General features: G+C 40.5%; 2 protein-coding genes across 5 annotated transcripts in view; one reads left to right on the top strand and one right to left on the bottom strand.

Moving 5' to 3' along the window:
- os9 (OS9 endoplasmic reticulum lectin) overlaps positions 1 to 738 on the bottom strand; it is a 15230-nt gene extending 14492 nt beyond the window's left edge. For 3 of the 4 annotated variants that reach the window (XM_051948206.1, XM_051948208.1, XM_051948207.1), the window contains exon 1: positions 607 to 738. In XM_051948206.1, coding sequence (XP_051804166.1) covers positions 607 to 738 — 132 coding nt within the window. Of the gene's footprint in view, positions 1 to 96; positions 382 to 606 lie in introns of those variants that run through there. The other variant, XM_051948209.1, reaches the window with a different exon arrangement.
- b4galnt1b (beta-1,4-N-acetyl-galactosaminyl transferase 1b) lies at positions 710 to 16359 on the top strand. Its single transcript, XM_022191100.2, has 12 exons — positions 710 to 833; positions 4040 to 4141; positions 5933 to 6155; positions 6245 to 6421; positions 7026 to 7132; positions 10622 to 10659; positions 10752 to 10932; positions 11826 to 11918; positions 12027 to 12214; positions 12304 to 12444; positions 12543 to 12780; positions 13633 to 16359. The coding sequence occupies exons 3-12, from the start codon at positions 5941 to 5943 to the stop codon at positions 13848 to 13850; spliced, it is 1596 nt and encodes a 531-aa protein (XP_022046792.2). The 5' UTR covers positions 710 to 833; positions 4040 to 4141; positions 5933 to 5940; the 3' UTR covers positions 13851 to 16359.

Below are 16359 nucleotides of genomic sequence, written 5' to 3'. Positions count from 1 at the left end.
CATGGTAGCAGCTGATTGGTGAACGCGAGATACGCCGCACTGTCATTGGCTGATTCCGCCGTCCGTCAACGGTTCTGCGTTTGCTTGTTTACTCACCGGCGCAGAGTGGACGGGCGGTGTTATCGTGATTTTGAGCTGCGCACATGGCATCTGTCAGTGTTTGTCTCGGTATGAAATAAACTCACACCGGGAAGCGTTGGCCCTGATGGACTAGGCGTGTCGCCACCTAATTTGGCCAAATTACAGTCATGCGGTTTATTTTCTTACTTGGAGGTAAGAGAAAACTGGGCACAAAAAAAACTATAAACGCATACAGTGTGTGTCAAATTAGCACAAGCACTAAAATGAATAGCAGTAAAAATTAGCCAGTGAGAGAATCCAATTTAGCTCTCACATTCCCACACATGATACCAGACACAAATAAACGTCCACACACGCACCAATTTACGCACAAATGCACACGTTATTGCTGCCTATAAGCACGATCTGTTACTGGGATCCATAGTAAAATGCGATGCCGGATGTTTTTAACATCAGGGTGATCTTGGATTGAGTTATGATCGCCTGTCGGGGCTCCGTGATGCTGCTGCCGCTCCGCTGACTGACCGCTGCGCTGAGGTGCGGTGCGTCTCTCCGCTGTTGCTGCAGGGGGAGCATCAGTCCACAGCCCGCAGTGCTGCGATGTGCGGCCGCCTCATTCGTCTCCAATCCGGTCGTTTTCTCTTCTCCTCTCACCATCAAATCCCATTTGCAAGACCGCCGAGGAACAAATGCATTAGGAGCTCCGTGAAGGAGGGAGGTGAAGCAGCTTAGCGCAGCGCGTCTCGACTGAGGTGAGCTGATTTTCTGTGGCACTATTAAAAGGCCCACTTCTGTGTCTTCAGCACGGCATTTTTTCCCCATTTTTTGTCGGCATCATTTCCAGCTCTGTGGGTGAAGATTTGACAGTTTATTTGCTGAACAAAACATTAGGAGAAATGGGAGCATTTGGAGCCAACATTGTGGATAAAATGAAAATATATCTTTGTGATGGGGGAGATGTGTTTGAGCGTATATAGCAGACAATCAAGCTTTTGCATGCATGTGTTTTTTTTTGTTTTGTTTTTTCCTGCAGTGTTATTCACGATAAGGTAGGGCTAATAGGCCTGTCTGCAGCCGGGCATTTCTGGACAGTGGATCGCTTTATTATTTTTCGTGTTTTCCATATAGAGGTGGTGCAGATGTGGGCTAATAAGAAACTCAAGTGTGGCAACAATCCTGCCACACGTACTTTGGGAGGGACCCGAGGAGCATAATAGCATGTCCACAGCTCTCCTCACCATAGGCTCGTTTGTAGGTTAATTAAAGCAGCAGCGCCACTGACAGCACCCAGGTTTATTTTCATGGAACCTCCCTGGTTACACATTTCTAATTATTATTGCGCCACTGCTGCTAATTATCATAAAAAAGAAAAATGTTTAATCCACCTGCACATTGAAGACTGGGTGCAGCCACTGTAAAACACAGGGGGCAGAGATCACACAATTTTCACAGTTATTTTGAATTAAAATTGTACATATTACAGCATTTCTCCTTGTTTTTCACATTCCACAGCCTTGGTTTGTGTTTTCTCATATCGCTTTAGCTGGGTTGCTCAAGAACTCAGTGATTTATTGTCTTATCTGGGAGCCATCCTGTTTATTTAATCAAATTATCCTCCAGTCTCCAGTTATCCACCATAAAAGCACACATTTGCGCCGCTCTTTGTGGTTTAATTTATTAAGCTATATCATTCATTTCATCTTCTGTGTGTTTCCGTGATAAATGCTGCCTTTGTTTGTCACAGATACATTATTAGTCTCAGCTCATCCAGAGGAAGGCTGCTGCCCTGAGTTAAGGCCTGACTTTTTAATACAGTCACATAAAACCTCTTTTAGTGGATTAACTTTGCAGCGGTGAACACTCTTTTTCCTTCAAGTGAGATTAATCAACTGGAGAATTTTAGATTCAATGTGTAGGTGAAATGTTATGCATTAGAGAGCAGCTGCCTAAAAGGTCAGATGCCTCTCTCTTTCAAGGCTGTGAAAGAAGTGATAGCATTGTTTCTGTGAAGAGTTTGGTGAAAGTAAGTACTGCAGTGTGTTGTACACTGTTCAGGCATAACATTATGACCTCCTGCCAAATATTGTTTTGTCTTCTTTATGCTCTTCCATACGTGGGTCAGAAATGACCCCTATTAGAAACAATGTGTTTTTATGCCATTTTGGTTCAGAATAATAATTTGTATTTTTGTTTGTATTATATTTTTGTCCACACAAGAATGTTTTCATCTTTGAAATGTGTTCATTTTTCACTTTGTAACAGATTTTGAACATTTCGATGACTGAATTTTTTATTTTTTTTTTACACAGAACAGCAATCGAAGAATGTCAACATCCATTTTGTTGATATCTTTTCACTCTTTTCCTCCAGCTGTTGTGCACTGCATCACCTCTTCTACGATATTGTCATTGATAAAGAGCTTGGGGTAGTAATACAAATATTACAGTCTCTTCAAAATTATAAAAGGTAGCTTACAAAATTAAATGGTATAATATCAAAAACATGTTTTTTTGAGGAATAGTTGGAAAAAGAAACGATTAAAACTTGTCATTGCAAGATGTTGCAAGAAAATGAGCTCACCGGGTCATTTTTGACCCGCTTACACATCTAAGGGTTGAAGGAAGAGCCTCACCAGCATGGCTCAGTGGGTAGAGTGGCCGTCTTGTAACTGGAAGGTTGCCGGTTCGATCCTCGGCCTGTCGTGCTCATGTCGAGGTGTCCCTGAGCAAGACACATAGCTCCTGATGGGTTGTGGTTGGCGCCTTGCGTGGCAGCTTCCGCCATCAGTGTGTGAATGTGTGTGTGAATGGGTAAATGTGACATATCATCATGTAAAGCGCTTTGGATAAAAGCGCTATATAAATACAACCATTTACCAGCAATTTCCTGTCAGAGATGTTAAAGTGCACAATCCTGAAACATCCCAGCAGATTGGCCACTCAGTGCTGGTCCATGCTTTCCCTAGTATTGATTTTTGTTTTTCATCTTGCCACAATAAAGCTAAACTGGTCATCCCCAAACCTTTAGGGAAGTCCCCAGTTATCTGTAAGCAGCTAATAAAGCACCATATTGACTATACTGACACTTACCCGGGTTTTTATGTGATGATGTAATGGTCCTACACAATTTTCAATTGAACATGAAGTTCTTTGGAACTAAAAACCTCCAGAGTGTTTCAGTCTTCACTTGCAGTCAGACATTCACACCACATACAGGAGGTAGGATTTTATGGTTGGTTAATTTGAATATTTTACCTGTATATTTAGTAGGTTGTAGTAATAGCATAATCTAAAGCTCATATCACCATAAAAATTCTGACCTGGGATCATGCTGGTGGCTGAGTTTTCATTCAGGGAGAATTTTCATTATATTTTGAATTTTTAGAGTCAAGTCGGTTAAACTCAGTTTTATTAACTCAGTACAAAGCTTGCACATGTCCACTGGATTTACAGTGATACACTGGTATTAATTCCTTTCTTTTATTGTTCTTCTATTGTTCTTCTTTTTATTATTATTATCATTGTCACAGCCAGAAGGCCTTGTGTGTGAATCTTGGGGTTGGTTGCTTGTTTTTGCATGCAGTTTGCATGTGGCTGTGTAGGTTCTTTGCAGGTTCTTTGCCTTCAGAACTCTGATTGATCTCAGAAAATCGTGTGATTAATCACGATTAAAAATTAAGAAGTAAAAAAAGTTTGAAGGTAATAAGACAGGACATACCCCAGGAAAAGGGTGATTTTTTTTTTTTACTGAAAATCAGTTAATTACACCCACTAGTTGGGGTCAAATGAGAAATCAGGTTTTGTGAGTTAACTGGTAAAACACAGCATTTGATTCAAATCAACTCAGAACATGTTCTGTCCTAAAAAAAAATGTTTTAACCCAGCAGTTTTTGAGTGTGTTAGAATGTGTTTTACCTTATACATCTAACCTTTTATTTTTTTTCCCTTCTTGTTTGCAGATGGGGAAAGCGCTCACTAATTTCTGTGACCGTCTACATGGTTTCTGGAGATGCAGATGCCTTCAGAGGTCGTCCTTTCAATGACTGGATAGAGGCAGCGAGGTATATGTTATCATAAAGATTTCATGACATGCAGGGAGGAAGTTAATCTGTTTAAATGGTTCTGAGAGATTTAATTCCATTCTGTATCAGTGGTGCCTGGCGAGATTAGATCACTCTGCTGTAGATTCAGTGAGACAAGCAGCTTTTCAAAGCCTGCTCACACAGAGTTGAGTTTCCATTACTTCAGAGGACGTTGCATTAACTTACAATAATCTCATGAAGATGTTTTTTATCCTTGACAACAACTTTCCTCATCCTAATCTTAAACCAAGTCCTCAGCCTAAAATCTAGTGGATGATCTTTGGAAACTTACTTTGAAACAGGAGTTGAGTCCCCACAACATTAGCAATTCAAGTGTACACAGAGACACAGACGGTCAAAAATGAAGCTTTTGTTCGTCTCAGCTGAATAAGAAAGAGTTCTTTGTGTGGTGGCGAAAAATCATGCATCTGCTCCTAGTAATGTTGACGAGAGAATGGAACAGAACAAAAAATGGAGGAGAGATTGAGAGGAGGGGAAAGCAACTCCCAGATGTTAAACTTATCTTTTATTAACTGTTAAAATGCTGAATGTAGAGGTTACAGGACATAGTAGCTTCCTTCTGTGAATCCAGCAGGCTAATGCTGGACTGGTGGGCTTTTATCAACTAGAACTGCAGCTACATGAGTGTCCCCGTTGGTCTGCATGTTTGAAACAAATGTTCTAAAGTGGTGAAAGGTAATGAATTATAGAGCAGACTGATTGTTGGTTATCGCTCTGACTGCATTTAACCTGCCAGAACGTTTCACCATGTTATACAGAGCGAAAAAAAAATGTAAATAACATCTAGAGTGTCATTTTTTTAGTGATTTCTGCCTACATGAGCCCTGCAACAGTGAGTGGCCCCACCATAAATGGAACCACATGGAATCTGAAAATTCTTTGACAGCTCTGGAACCATGACGATGAGGATTTAAGGGATGGCATTTCTTTTTTCTAGTGTGTTCCACAGTTTGTTCATTAAATGATGAGCGACATCAGCCAGGACTGACGTGGGGCTTCAGGAGTTAAATGTTTTCCCTCTCTGTTTCCGTGGGCTGAACTGAGCTGCAGAGGAGGGATAGTAGCAAAGAGTTTTATATTTTGGACTTTATTCTCTTGGCTTCTTTAACTAAGACTACTGAAGCGTCATACTAGCGTCTTCTAGACCCCAAAATGGATTTTTAGAGACTGGTTTTTGTCATCAACGGTGACACTGGAGTAACGATTTGTCATTTTATCAAGGTGTTTACAGGACGAATATTCTGTGTGTGATCTGCAGAGGAACCAGAGGGAGCTTGGCTTGACTTGAAAGCGCTCCCCTAAAAATATAATTTGGGACCTTTTTCGGGGGAGCTGACTCTAAAGTATTGTACTTTTGCCGTGCATGTTTATTTTTCTGTCATTATCATGTGGCTCATGGATGTATGAGTCATGCATGAGGGGGATTCATCTTTAATAAAAAAATACTGGCATGCTGTTGTTGCGATCATAATCAAACCCGGTCAGACCAGTACTGTAAACTTAACTCACTTTAGATCAAACATTAGAAGAAAATGGCAAACCTTCTTCATTGCAGCTGCAGTAAAACAAAGCAGAAGAACAAACCTCATCGTCAACAGCAGCTACATTTTCTTACTAACAGGGCCAAATTAAGTGTGTTATTATTGCTGTGTGTGTCTTATCTGACGATGAAAAAGTACACAAACTGAGCTACACAGACTGAGAATAATTATAACACCCGTTCAGACACTCAACATCTGTGTCTGACAGGTTTTAGGATGCGCTCCCTGAGGAAGACCGTGTTGCTCGCCATCCTTGTGTCCGTGGTGCTGGTGCTGGCTCTCCTCCACTCATGGCCGACTCGGGCCTACACCACAGTGGACGTATGGCAGAGACCGGGGCCTTTAGTAGAGAGACATCTGGAGGAGAGGCTCCCGGAACTAGACCACCGATTAAGTAACATCCCCTTTCATGTGAGGGATAGCGTGGCGAGGTAAGAGGTATTTTATTTTAATTGTTGACTCCTCAGCACAAAAAAATCTGAGCTAAAACCTGACTCTACATGTCTGGTAATCTGTTCAGCTTGCTTGCACGTAATGGGTGCGTATGTGAGGGAGAAAGTGGAGGAGTAAACCTGCCCTTCACTCAACTCTTATTCCCGCGGGTGTCAGCTCACCCGCTGCACACTGCCTTTGAGGCCTCGGAGCTGGAGGAAATGAAGAGGAGACGGGCCAAAGAGTACAAGAGCTTTCAGAAGAGGTGAGCGAGATATGACATTTCATACTCTGGCAATTATGTTTTTGTATAGTCAAGACAGATCTGAGACATTCACATGCTAAATGAGCTCTATGTCACTTTTATATCTTTCTCTTTGACACGGAGAAAGCCATCCGTTCCCTCATATCACCATTTTAAAATGCTCTGCCGCTTTGCTTCGCAGTTTGGTGCCACTCAGGATTCATTATTCCACCTCCATCTCATCAAGAAAACACAGCAGCAATGGAATAAAAATGGCAAACTCATACCCCCAATGTGCCAGACAGTTTATGAGAGGAAAACACACTTGATTTTTAAGCATATTTCTCCACTTGTTCTTTCTTTGTTATTGGTGGAGTTGTGTGGTTTGTCTGTCTGTTCGCAACATTACATGAAAGTTTCAGGGATGGTCAGAAATGACAAATGATCACATGATTGTGATCCTGCTACAAATCGACCGCTGCAGACTTATCGAGACTTATGTCAGAAATGATACAAGGAATGAGCAGCCTTGGCAGAGTACTGTGCTCTCTGAGTGCTTTTCTGGTCTGTATTTGTGAATGTGTAGACTATGCAGCTTCCTGATTAAAAAAAACTCTCCCCACAGGTCAAAGACGCCTGCAGACATTCTCATCATTGCAGAGGCTAATAGTCCCTTACAGTATCCAACACAGGGGGTGGAGGTACGGCCCCTGAAAACAATCATCATCCCAGGTAGGATTTATTTATGCAAAAGAACTATTATGATTATGTGAATAAATGTTAAAGAACTTGGGAGAATCAACTAGAGATGGTTTATGTGATGGAAATTCAGCATTTTACTGCATTTACTGCACTACTGCTGACACTAGATACACACGTGGACAAAATTGTTGGTACCCCTCAGTTAAAGAAGGAAAAACCCACAATTCTCACTGAAATCACTTGAAACTCACAAAAGTAACAAATAAAAATTTATTGAAAATTAAATAATCAAAATCAGCCATCACTTTTGAATTGTTGATTAACATAATTATTTGTGTAACGTGTGTATGTGACTGTTTTACGTGTTTGACTCTTCTTGTGACAGATCAATTGTCTGATGTGAAGAAAAGCACACACTGGTAAAAATGGGTTTTGACAAAACTAATTAGCCAACATTCAACAGATAGCACTGAAAGGAATGCTTATACTTTCTTAATGCCATCGTCATTTTCTGAAATCTGGTCCTTCAGTTGGACCACCTGAACGACCAGATTAGGGTTAGGGTCAGGAAGCGACAAAATTCAATTGAGTTTGGTCATGAAAACCCCAACACATTACATTCATTATTATTTGTATGCCTCACTGATCCAAGCTGTTACTCTACTTTCATCACAGTCAAGTTTTATTTTTGTGGACATTTCAGTTTGTAACAGAACTGAAGTTGAAGGACAAATGAATTATCGAGGTGTGCTGTGGTTTTGGGAGTTTCAAAACAACTGGAAGGGTTCAGATATGCTAGCATGTGACTTTCCATTTACAATGGCAGTTCAGTGCTGTTGGGCTTGTGAGATTACTGACGACTTTTTCAGAAGAGTGAGCAGGATGCTTATTCAGACATGCAGCCAACAAGTTCACTTGCCATCAGGTTAACCCTTGTGTTGTCCTGTGGGTCAAAATTGACCCGGTGTGGGGAAAAAAAAATATATATCTATTTTCACAGTGAAACTTCTAATGCCCACATTTTCAACATTTCTGGAAAATCTTTGAACATTTTTGGTGGGGAAAAAAAAAAAAAAAAAAAAGTTAAAAATGTTTAAGAACATTCACAAAAAAAAAAAAAACCCAACCAAAATTCACTGGATTTTGGTTGATTTTTATGTGAATGTTCTTCAAGAAAATATTAAGTTTTACTGATATATATGTAATCATTTTAGATATTTTTAGTCATTTTTTGGAAGATTTTTTAGTCATTTTTGAAAATATTTACAAGAATGTTGTTGCCAAATTTGGAGGATTTTTTTTAATTGGTAAAACTTTTAAGGCAAACTTAAGAAATTATTGGAATTTTCTTCTTGAAGTTCTCGCAAATTTTCAGAAATTGGAGGAGTTTTTTTGTTTTTGAAGAACTTTTGGATTTTTTTCAGACAAGGAAACGACATTTTTTTGGTGCCCGTAAATGAAGACAACAGGAGGGTTAACAGAGAGGAGTCCTTGTCTGATAGGACTTCATATTGACTGTGTGTGTTAGGATTTGTTGAGGGAGAACCCAGGCGCAGACACCAACAGACAGGCACAGAGGTTACAGTGAAAAAAAAGGTTTTTTTTTTGTCCAAATCAAGACTACTATTAACCAAAAACTAAGACTGAGGAGGCACAACGAAAACCAAGCTCAATATCACCATGACAGCGAGAAGGTACTCACAACCAAACGGTCACTGCAAAACGGCAGAGCAAAAACTGGCAGTGATTAGTCCAGAGACTACAGGTGAAAATCCATGAAGGAGGGAAACCAGAAGAATCCAAAACTGAAGAAATCCAAAAGAGTTCTGTTGAGTACAGCATGTGGCATGTCAAACAATGCTCCCACAAACACTGAGGGGAGCAGAGGCCTTTTATACAGAGAAGGAGGCAGGTGACCAGAATTGGCTGATTATTTCCCAGCTGAAGCCCATGCCGCACTCAGCTGCCATCTAGCGGGTGAGCGGCCGGGAGAGAGAGAGAGCGGAAGGAAAACCAGGCAGGAGCTGGAAGGGAATCCTGACAGTGTGCTCACTGATGTGGTAGTTTGCCTCTAATCTTGCAGTGTTGAGGAAATCATATCTTATCCCAAATCTAAGAGTAGCTTTTCCATACTGCATTTCTGTCTTGGTGAAGCTACAACCGATTTCACATCGGCTTTCCTGGGTCTTCTCTATTAGTAAGTAGCCACTTCTTAGGGACCCCACTCTCTCTTCACTTTCCTAGCCATTCCACAACAAAATAGTATTAAAGCAGATAAAAATGCAATTTCATAACTCTTAAATCGCAGGACAGGTTTCTTACCATCCTGGGAATTCTACAAAAAGAGCAAATATCGATCAGAATTATTTAATGCACTAAACCATAAATATTCATGCAGGAGTCAAAAGGTCAATCTGATCAGGAAGTTTGTCTCTCATATTGCTCTAAGCAGAGGGAAAAGAAGTGATGGTCAGTCTCTGTGGGTTATAGGTCAGAGTGTTATCCACTGATGAGGCACTCTGATGGGCCTTCAGCAGAAAGATAAGGCCTTCTGAGCGCTCCAAGTCCTCAGGGTCAAACTATCCACCTGGCAAAGCACGAGTAGATGAGAGACAAGTCTTTACATGAGCAAGCACACGGTCAGTATATGAAGTATGCTTTGCAATAATGTAGCTATTGTCAGCAGTAAAATGCAGCACACCTGGTAACATGCATAATTTCCATCACAGTTCATGCACAGTAAATGTGACTTCTGTTCTATTGTATGTTGATGCAAGTAGCTGTAAGGTGTGAGGAGAAATTTAAAATGTGTTTACCAGATCCAGAATCAGAAATACCTTGATCTCTTGATTGCCGAGGGCTTACAGTTGCTCCCATTTAAAATCTTAAAAATGTACGCAGTACAAAAAATATATGATTGATGTAAGTAGAAAAATCTGTCTTAAAAATGTAAACTTTAGTGGAAACTATACGCGTAGAATGTAAAATGTGCAAGAAACTAAAAATGTAAGTATACATTGTAGTAAATAATGATAGAGGTATATGAAATAGTAATTGCATATTACTGAGTGTTAGCTGAAGAAGTCAAAGTGAAAATTAGTTAATTGACAATAACCATCAGAAAAATAATCTGAAAATCCAGAAAACAAAGAGGACAATAACAAAACTAAGAGTCAATTCAATCTCTAATGCATGATGATTGAATAAATGAATGGAAAATGTAATTGATCTTCAATTAAATCTGGGATTGTAGCCAGTGCTACATTCTGCAGGACCTCTGTTATCCTCGCTCTTTGATGAGGACCTCCACATGTGCTCAAATATGACATACAAACACGTACACAGAACTTTTTTGCATTTGTAGCTAGATGCCATGGTAAGCTAAAGGCTTGAAGGCTTTTATAGTGTGTGTCTGAAATGTAAAAACTGCAGACTCTTGTTTGTCATATTCAGAAGTCACGTGTTTTTTTCCAGTATGTATGCACAGGAAATGGTTTAAATGTGTTTCAATATTTCCAGGCTTGGCCTTACACGACCTTCCCAGAGACCATTACTCAGTAAGTGTTTCAGTATGTCTGTATTTACTTTGACTTGTTTTAGATGTCTGCAGTCGTCTCATTCCGTCTACTTTGCTTTCCATCATCTTCAGATAAACATCACTGCCACGCTGGGAACACTAAACGTGGCAGCAGAGGTAGACGGGGTGAAAATCAAAGGCGATGGCGAAATGCACATGAGCCTATCCAGCAGCCTGCTGCCAAACCTGAACCGACAGCTGCAGTTTGTCACCTACACAAACACATTGTTTCATCCCAGCACTGCAGACACAGGTGGGACCTCAAACACAAACCAAACATCTCTTATTCTTACTGTTTAAAATGAATTGAACACAACTGGTGAAAAAAAAGCCTGCAAGTTAATTAAATACTGCATGCTGTTAGATCTTTTTAAATGCAGAGAATCAAAGGCTAGATTAGATGTCTTCTGTGGTTAAATTTACAGCAGCAGTTCGATGTTTTTGGGGAAAATGCTCATTTACCTTCTGGTAAATTATATGAAAAAATTGATACTGCTCCCATGTTTGTGCTATAAATATGAATGTTCAGACAACATCTGGTGAGTTCGGTTCACCTTAAACATAGAAAACTGAGATAAAACAGCTACTTTGCTCTGGTAACAAAATACAACTTTCTGCGCTTTACAGGTCATTAATGATATCTTTCTGGTTTAATTTGCAAAAAGATTCATTATGTGATGTTGTGCAATTGTTTTGTCACTCTGATCAGTTGGCAGGCAACCAGAAAGGATGAACTGGTCTTGGCCAAAAAACTTATAGATGTTTTTGAAAAATTACAAATCATCTGTAGTTTTATCTTGTTTTGTTGCCTCTTTTAATTTCCTCTCACCTGCTGTTGTGTAATCATCAGGCGCAAATATTTCCAGAGATGCCTTTTGTTAGCTAAAGCTGCAGAGCTACTCAGATTTCAGTCTAATAATGCAGTTTGTTTGTCAAGAGGGTTCGCAGCGGTGGACAGAGATGAAACCTGAACACATGCACTAACTACAGACTCTATTTACCTCTCTGACCTGCCTGTCCAGTTAGTACCTTTTACAGTACATGATCAGCTGTGAGTTTAATTACGTGTAAGCATTTAACTGGGATCGCACAAGAGTGAATTTGCTGCAGTTTGATCCTAATCACATTTATTGTTGTGTCTTTTAGTGCAGTTTGAGACAGAAGGACATCAAGCCGTCTTCAGTGTCAAGATCCGTCACGGTGTAACACCTAAACTGTACAACACTGGATCCAAAGGAGGTACAGAACCAAACCCATCATCTCACCATTGAACTATATGTCTGCTTGTTCTGAAGTTACAGTACCTGTCAAAAAAGAAAACAACTGTCCTCCAACTGTCATCTGCAGACTACAACGTCAGCGCCCTCGTCACCATAGCTACGAAGACCTTCCTGCGTTACGACAAGCTTCAAGATCTTATCGACAGCGTCAGGAGATACTATCCCACTGTCACCATAGTGATCGCTGACGACAGTGAAAACCCCAAAACCATGTCCGGGCCTTACATCGAACATTACATCATGCCCTTTGGAAAGGTAAGGAAATGCAGAACGCGTCGTGAAGTCCTTTAATCTGTCTGCTCTTGATGCTCTCTGACGCTCAGCCCTGATGTCTCGGTGCATAGGGTTGGTTTGCTGGACGAAACCTGGCCGTCTCCCAGGTGACCACAAAATACGTGCTGTGGGTTGATGATGACTTCATCTTCACAGCCAACACTAAGCTGGAGAAGCTTGTGGACGTTCTAGAAAGGACCACTCTGGATCTGGTAAGGGGCGGAGCTGAAAGCTTCTTTTAATCAGTATAAACGTTCTGATCTCGCTGCAGAGATGTCAGTGTGTGTTTTGTGTGTTTGTGTGCGTCCAGGTGGGCGGTGCAGTGCGAGAGGCCACTGGTTATACTGCCACCTACAGACAGACCATCTCCATTGAGCCCGGAGAGGAGGATGGCGACTGTTTACACATGAGGAGAGGATTTCATCACGTCATCCAAGGCTTTCCCAACTGCGTTATAACCGACGGGGTCATTAACTTCTTCTTAGCTCGAACCGACAAAGTCCAGCAGGTCGGCTTCGACCCTCGGCTCGCCAGAGTAGCTCACCTGGGTGAGTATAGCGAAGAAGCTCAGAGTTATCTTCATTTAAAGGGATAAATAAGAAGGTTATACAGCTCAATAAGATCTGTACATGTTTATAGCAGAGTTTTAACAGTAACTGATAATGAGCACAGGATAATAATTTTCTTAATTCCACACATGTAGATACAGCAGCAAGCTGGTAAATGTGTATTTATCAGAGCAGAAAAAGCAACAGATTCTCTAAGTCCTAATTTCACTCAACTACACATACAAAACAGGTTAAAGAAAATCACCAAAATCACACAATTTATCAGAGCCAAAAATAGAAAAACCTCAAAGCATCACTAGATTTTCATCTTGCCAACAGTCCTTGAACTACTCATGTGTGATGCCCCATTCTGACAACCTAACTAAATCTGAGCTAAAATCCTTTTATTCCATACATCATATTTATGACTTCTACACAAATAAACCATGTGCAGTAACCAGATTCTGTAAAAAACAAACAAACAAAAAAAACATCTATTTCTGAAGGTTTCAGTGCAACCATTAAGTCACTCAGCTGTGACCAGCAGTCCCGTAATCATTTTTATTATTATAGCTGTGTCATCCTGCACAGAAAGCTTTTCTGAGGATGCCTAGAAATTACCTGGGGTTATGAACAAGTAATGTACAAGTTATGTAACTTTAAATTTAGTATTTTAGTTTGCTACATATGGCAAATCTGTTATCATTGGAAGGCTTCTACAAAAAGAGAAAACATAAACTTTTATGGGTCTGAAGAAAGTTTGCTTGCACATCATGACTTTTTGTGACTCAGTGAGGTTTTAAAAGCAGACGTTTTGAAATATTTGGCTAAATGACTTTTTTCCTTTTCCAGAGTTTTTCATCGATGGCCTGGGGTCTCTCCATGTGGGCTCTTGTGACGATGTCATTGTCAACCATGCAACCAAAATCCGACTTCCCTGGGTCAGCCAGTCAGAGAGCGACAAGACTTACGCCAAGTTCCGATATCCGCCAGCCTCCTCTGACGCCACACACACAAAAAATGGCCTCCTGTTCTTCAAGAACCGATTTCAGTGTTTGACTCGTAATTAGTTCCCCCCTCTGCTCTGTGTCCTGAAGGTTCCTCTGCTCTTCCTGAGTTGCCAAAGAAGTTCTCCTCCACCGCGCCCTGTCAGATAAGATTTCAGACAAACACTTTGGTTTGCCTTTTTGTGAAAACCTTGAAATGGTTTTCAGGCTTCCGCCAGTAGAGCAGTTTTAGCATGTTTTATCTGTTGGTGCACAGCTCTGCAGTGAGCTAAAAGGTCCTTTCACACAGCAAACATTCAGAATATAAAAGCTTAGGATTTCTTCTGGAGTGAGAAATCCAGCTGGAGTCAAATCACAGTGTAATCTTGATTGATTCAGGGTTATAAAGGGATCATGTTTTGTCAAATTTTATCTGGCTTTTCGCCCTCAAGTCAGTCCAACACAGACATCAAGCTTTGGGAAAACCCAACAGGTAGCAGTCTGTGTCACTTCGTCGTCATCCCATTCTGATGTGGGTAGAGGTCCACGTGTTGTCCTTCAATTTGCACTATCCAAAAATAGACTGCGCTTGGAAAAGCAAAAGTGGCTTCTGAGAGCCTGAGAATGAGGACTCTCTGTTAGCGAGGACGAAGACACACTTCCCAGAAAGTGACAGTCGTGTAGACTCGGAGCGCAGGTGTCCATCTCACCGATGCCACATGAAGAACGTATTAAAATCCTTTCATGCGCGATGCCTAAGCTCTCTGACTTGACTGGTTGTGCCAAAGGTTTGGCTGCTGGCTTTGGGGTGTCTTTATTTGTTTGGGTTATGGTTTTTGCTTACCAAGAATTCTTTGTGTCATTAAACCACATCTGAGGAGGAGAAATTTTTTGCCCATCTGGACTCACATCCAGGTGATACGGGAGCAGCCTTGTTTTTTCTGTCTTCTGCTGTTTGTCCCTCTCCGGCTGACATCTTAAAGAGGAGCGTTTGTGTCTGTGTACGATGATGAGTAAGTTGCACCTTCTCATTCTGCCGAGGAGAAAAGTTGGATGAACCAAAGTGCATGTTTGTTTTCCGTCAACATTAAAGAAGAACAGAGAAAAAACAGGCACATTATGACAGAATTAGTGAGAATTTGGTGATAAAGTGAAGCGATCAGATCATGAGAGGGAGACTGAAAAGATCATGTTATTTAGCTGATGGCTCCTCTGTGGAGAGTTACTGTATGTTGAAGACTTACACACTGAAAAGCCTGAAGTGATGATGCTGTTTTTTATACCATGGCCTTTAGATGGCACCCTTGTATCACTGTATTGTTTATTAAATAAGTCAGATACGTTTTTAATAGTCATTTGTTATGAGCTACAAGGTGCCAGAGTTTTACCAACAATCTTTCTTATTTAAAATCTCGAGAGGAAATATTTTAAAAGTATTTTGGTGATGTTTCAGTCTGTTTTCGTTTCTTTTTTCTCTTTTGTTCGCTAAAATGCGACGTTAGCTCTTTGACAGAGCAAGAAGCTAACATCAGCGACACTGTTATCAACAGCTTTTGTGTAGATGTGTGTTCAAAATTTGTCTCATCTTAGAATTTGTAACTGTCGACGGATCTATAGCGAAGCTGAAAACTTTTTTAACAGTGACATTTAATGTGTCAACACAGAAATATATCTTCTTGCCTGCTTCACTCAAAAAACACTGGTATGAGTCGTTTGATCGCAGTATTATGAGCTCTTTTTTATTTCAAAAGTTATTCAAATGTCTGTGGGGAAAGAAAACAGCTTGTGTTGTGTCAGGGGCATAATGTGAAAACACAAAGACACAGACTTACTCTATCTTGAAGTCAAGTATTCTTCAAGACAAGTTTAAACAATTAACTCTGAAACACGTAATTATAAACTGAGAACGTGTTTCAGTCACAGTCATGATTGGTTTTCTGTCTTTGTAATAGTGCAAAAGTTGGCATCTGTATCATAAAGTCTTGGATTTATTTGATTATTTCGGCCTTGAGGTCTTTAATTCAATTCTGTTGTTGTTGACAAGCTGTAGACGGTCTGTGGTGTGGTGCATTGGTCTGGCATAACCATGTCCTAGTTATTTTTATTCAATTATAAATTATTGTAGATGAGATGAGACAAGACTGGCTACATTTGAACTAATGCAGTTTAGTCCGATGGTAAATAAGAAACTTTCCAAAATTAGAAGATTTCGGCTTTCAAATGAAGACTCACACATGCATTTTGGCCTTCTGTGATAAACTTTCCATTTGGGTTTGTCAAATAGCAAAACACCCTGCGACAGACTGGTGACCTGTCCAGGGTGTCCCCTGCCTTCGCCCGAGTCAGCTGGGATAGGCTCCAGCACCCCCCGCGACCCTAATGAGGATAAAGCGGTGTATAGAGGATGGATGGATGGATGGATGGATGGATGGATGAAAATAGCAAAACAATCCAATAAATAAAAAGATGTAACAGGAATGCAATAGTTGACCTGCATCATAAAATCTTGGGTTCATATGATTGCTTAACATTGTTTTTATGTTGGTTCACATTGTTGTTAGACATTATTTCATAAACTAATTCCAACAGTGAA

The sequence above is a fragment of the Acanthochromis polyacanthus genome, chromosome 5, assembly GCF_021347895.1.
Source record: "Acanthochromis polyacanthus isolate Apoly-LR-REF ecotype Palm Island chromosome 5, KAUST_Apoly_ChrSc, whole genome shotgun sequence".
NCBI classification, from domain to species: Eukaryota; Metazoa; Chordata; class Actinopteri; family Pomacentridae; genus Acanthochromis; species Acanthochromis polyacanthus.
This window is presented reverse-complemented; position numbering and strand designations above follow the sequence as displayed.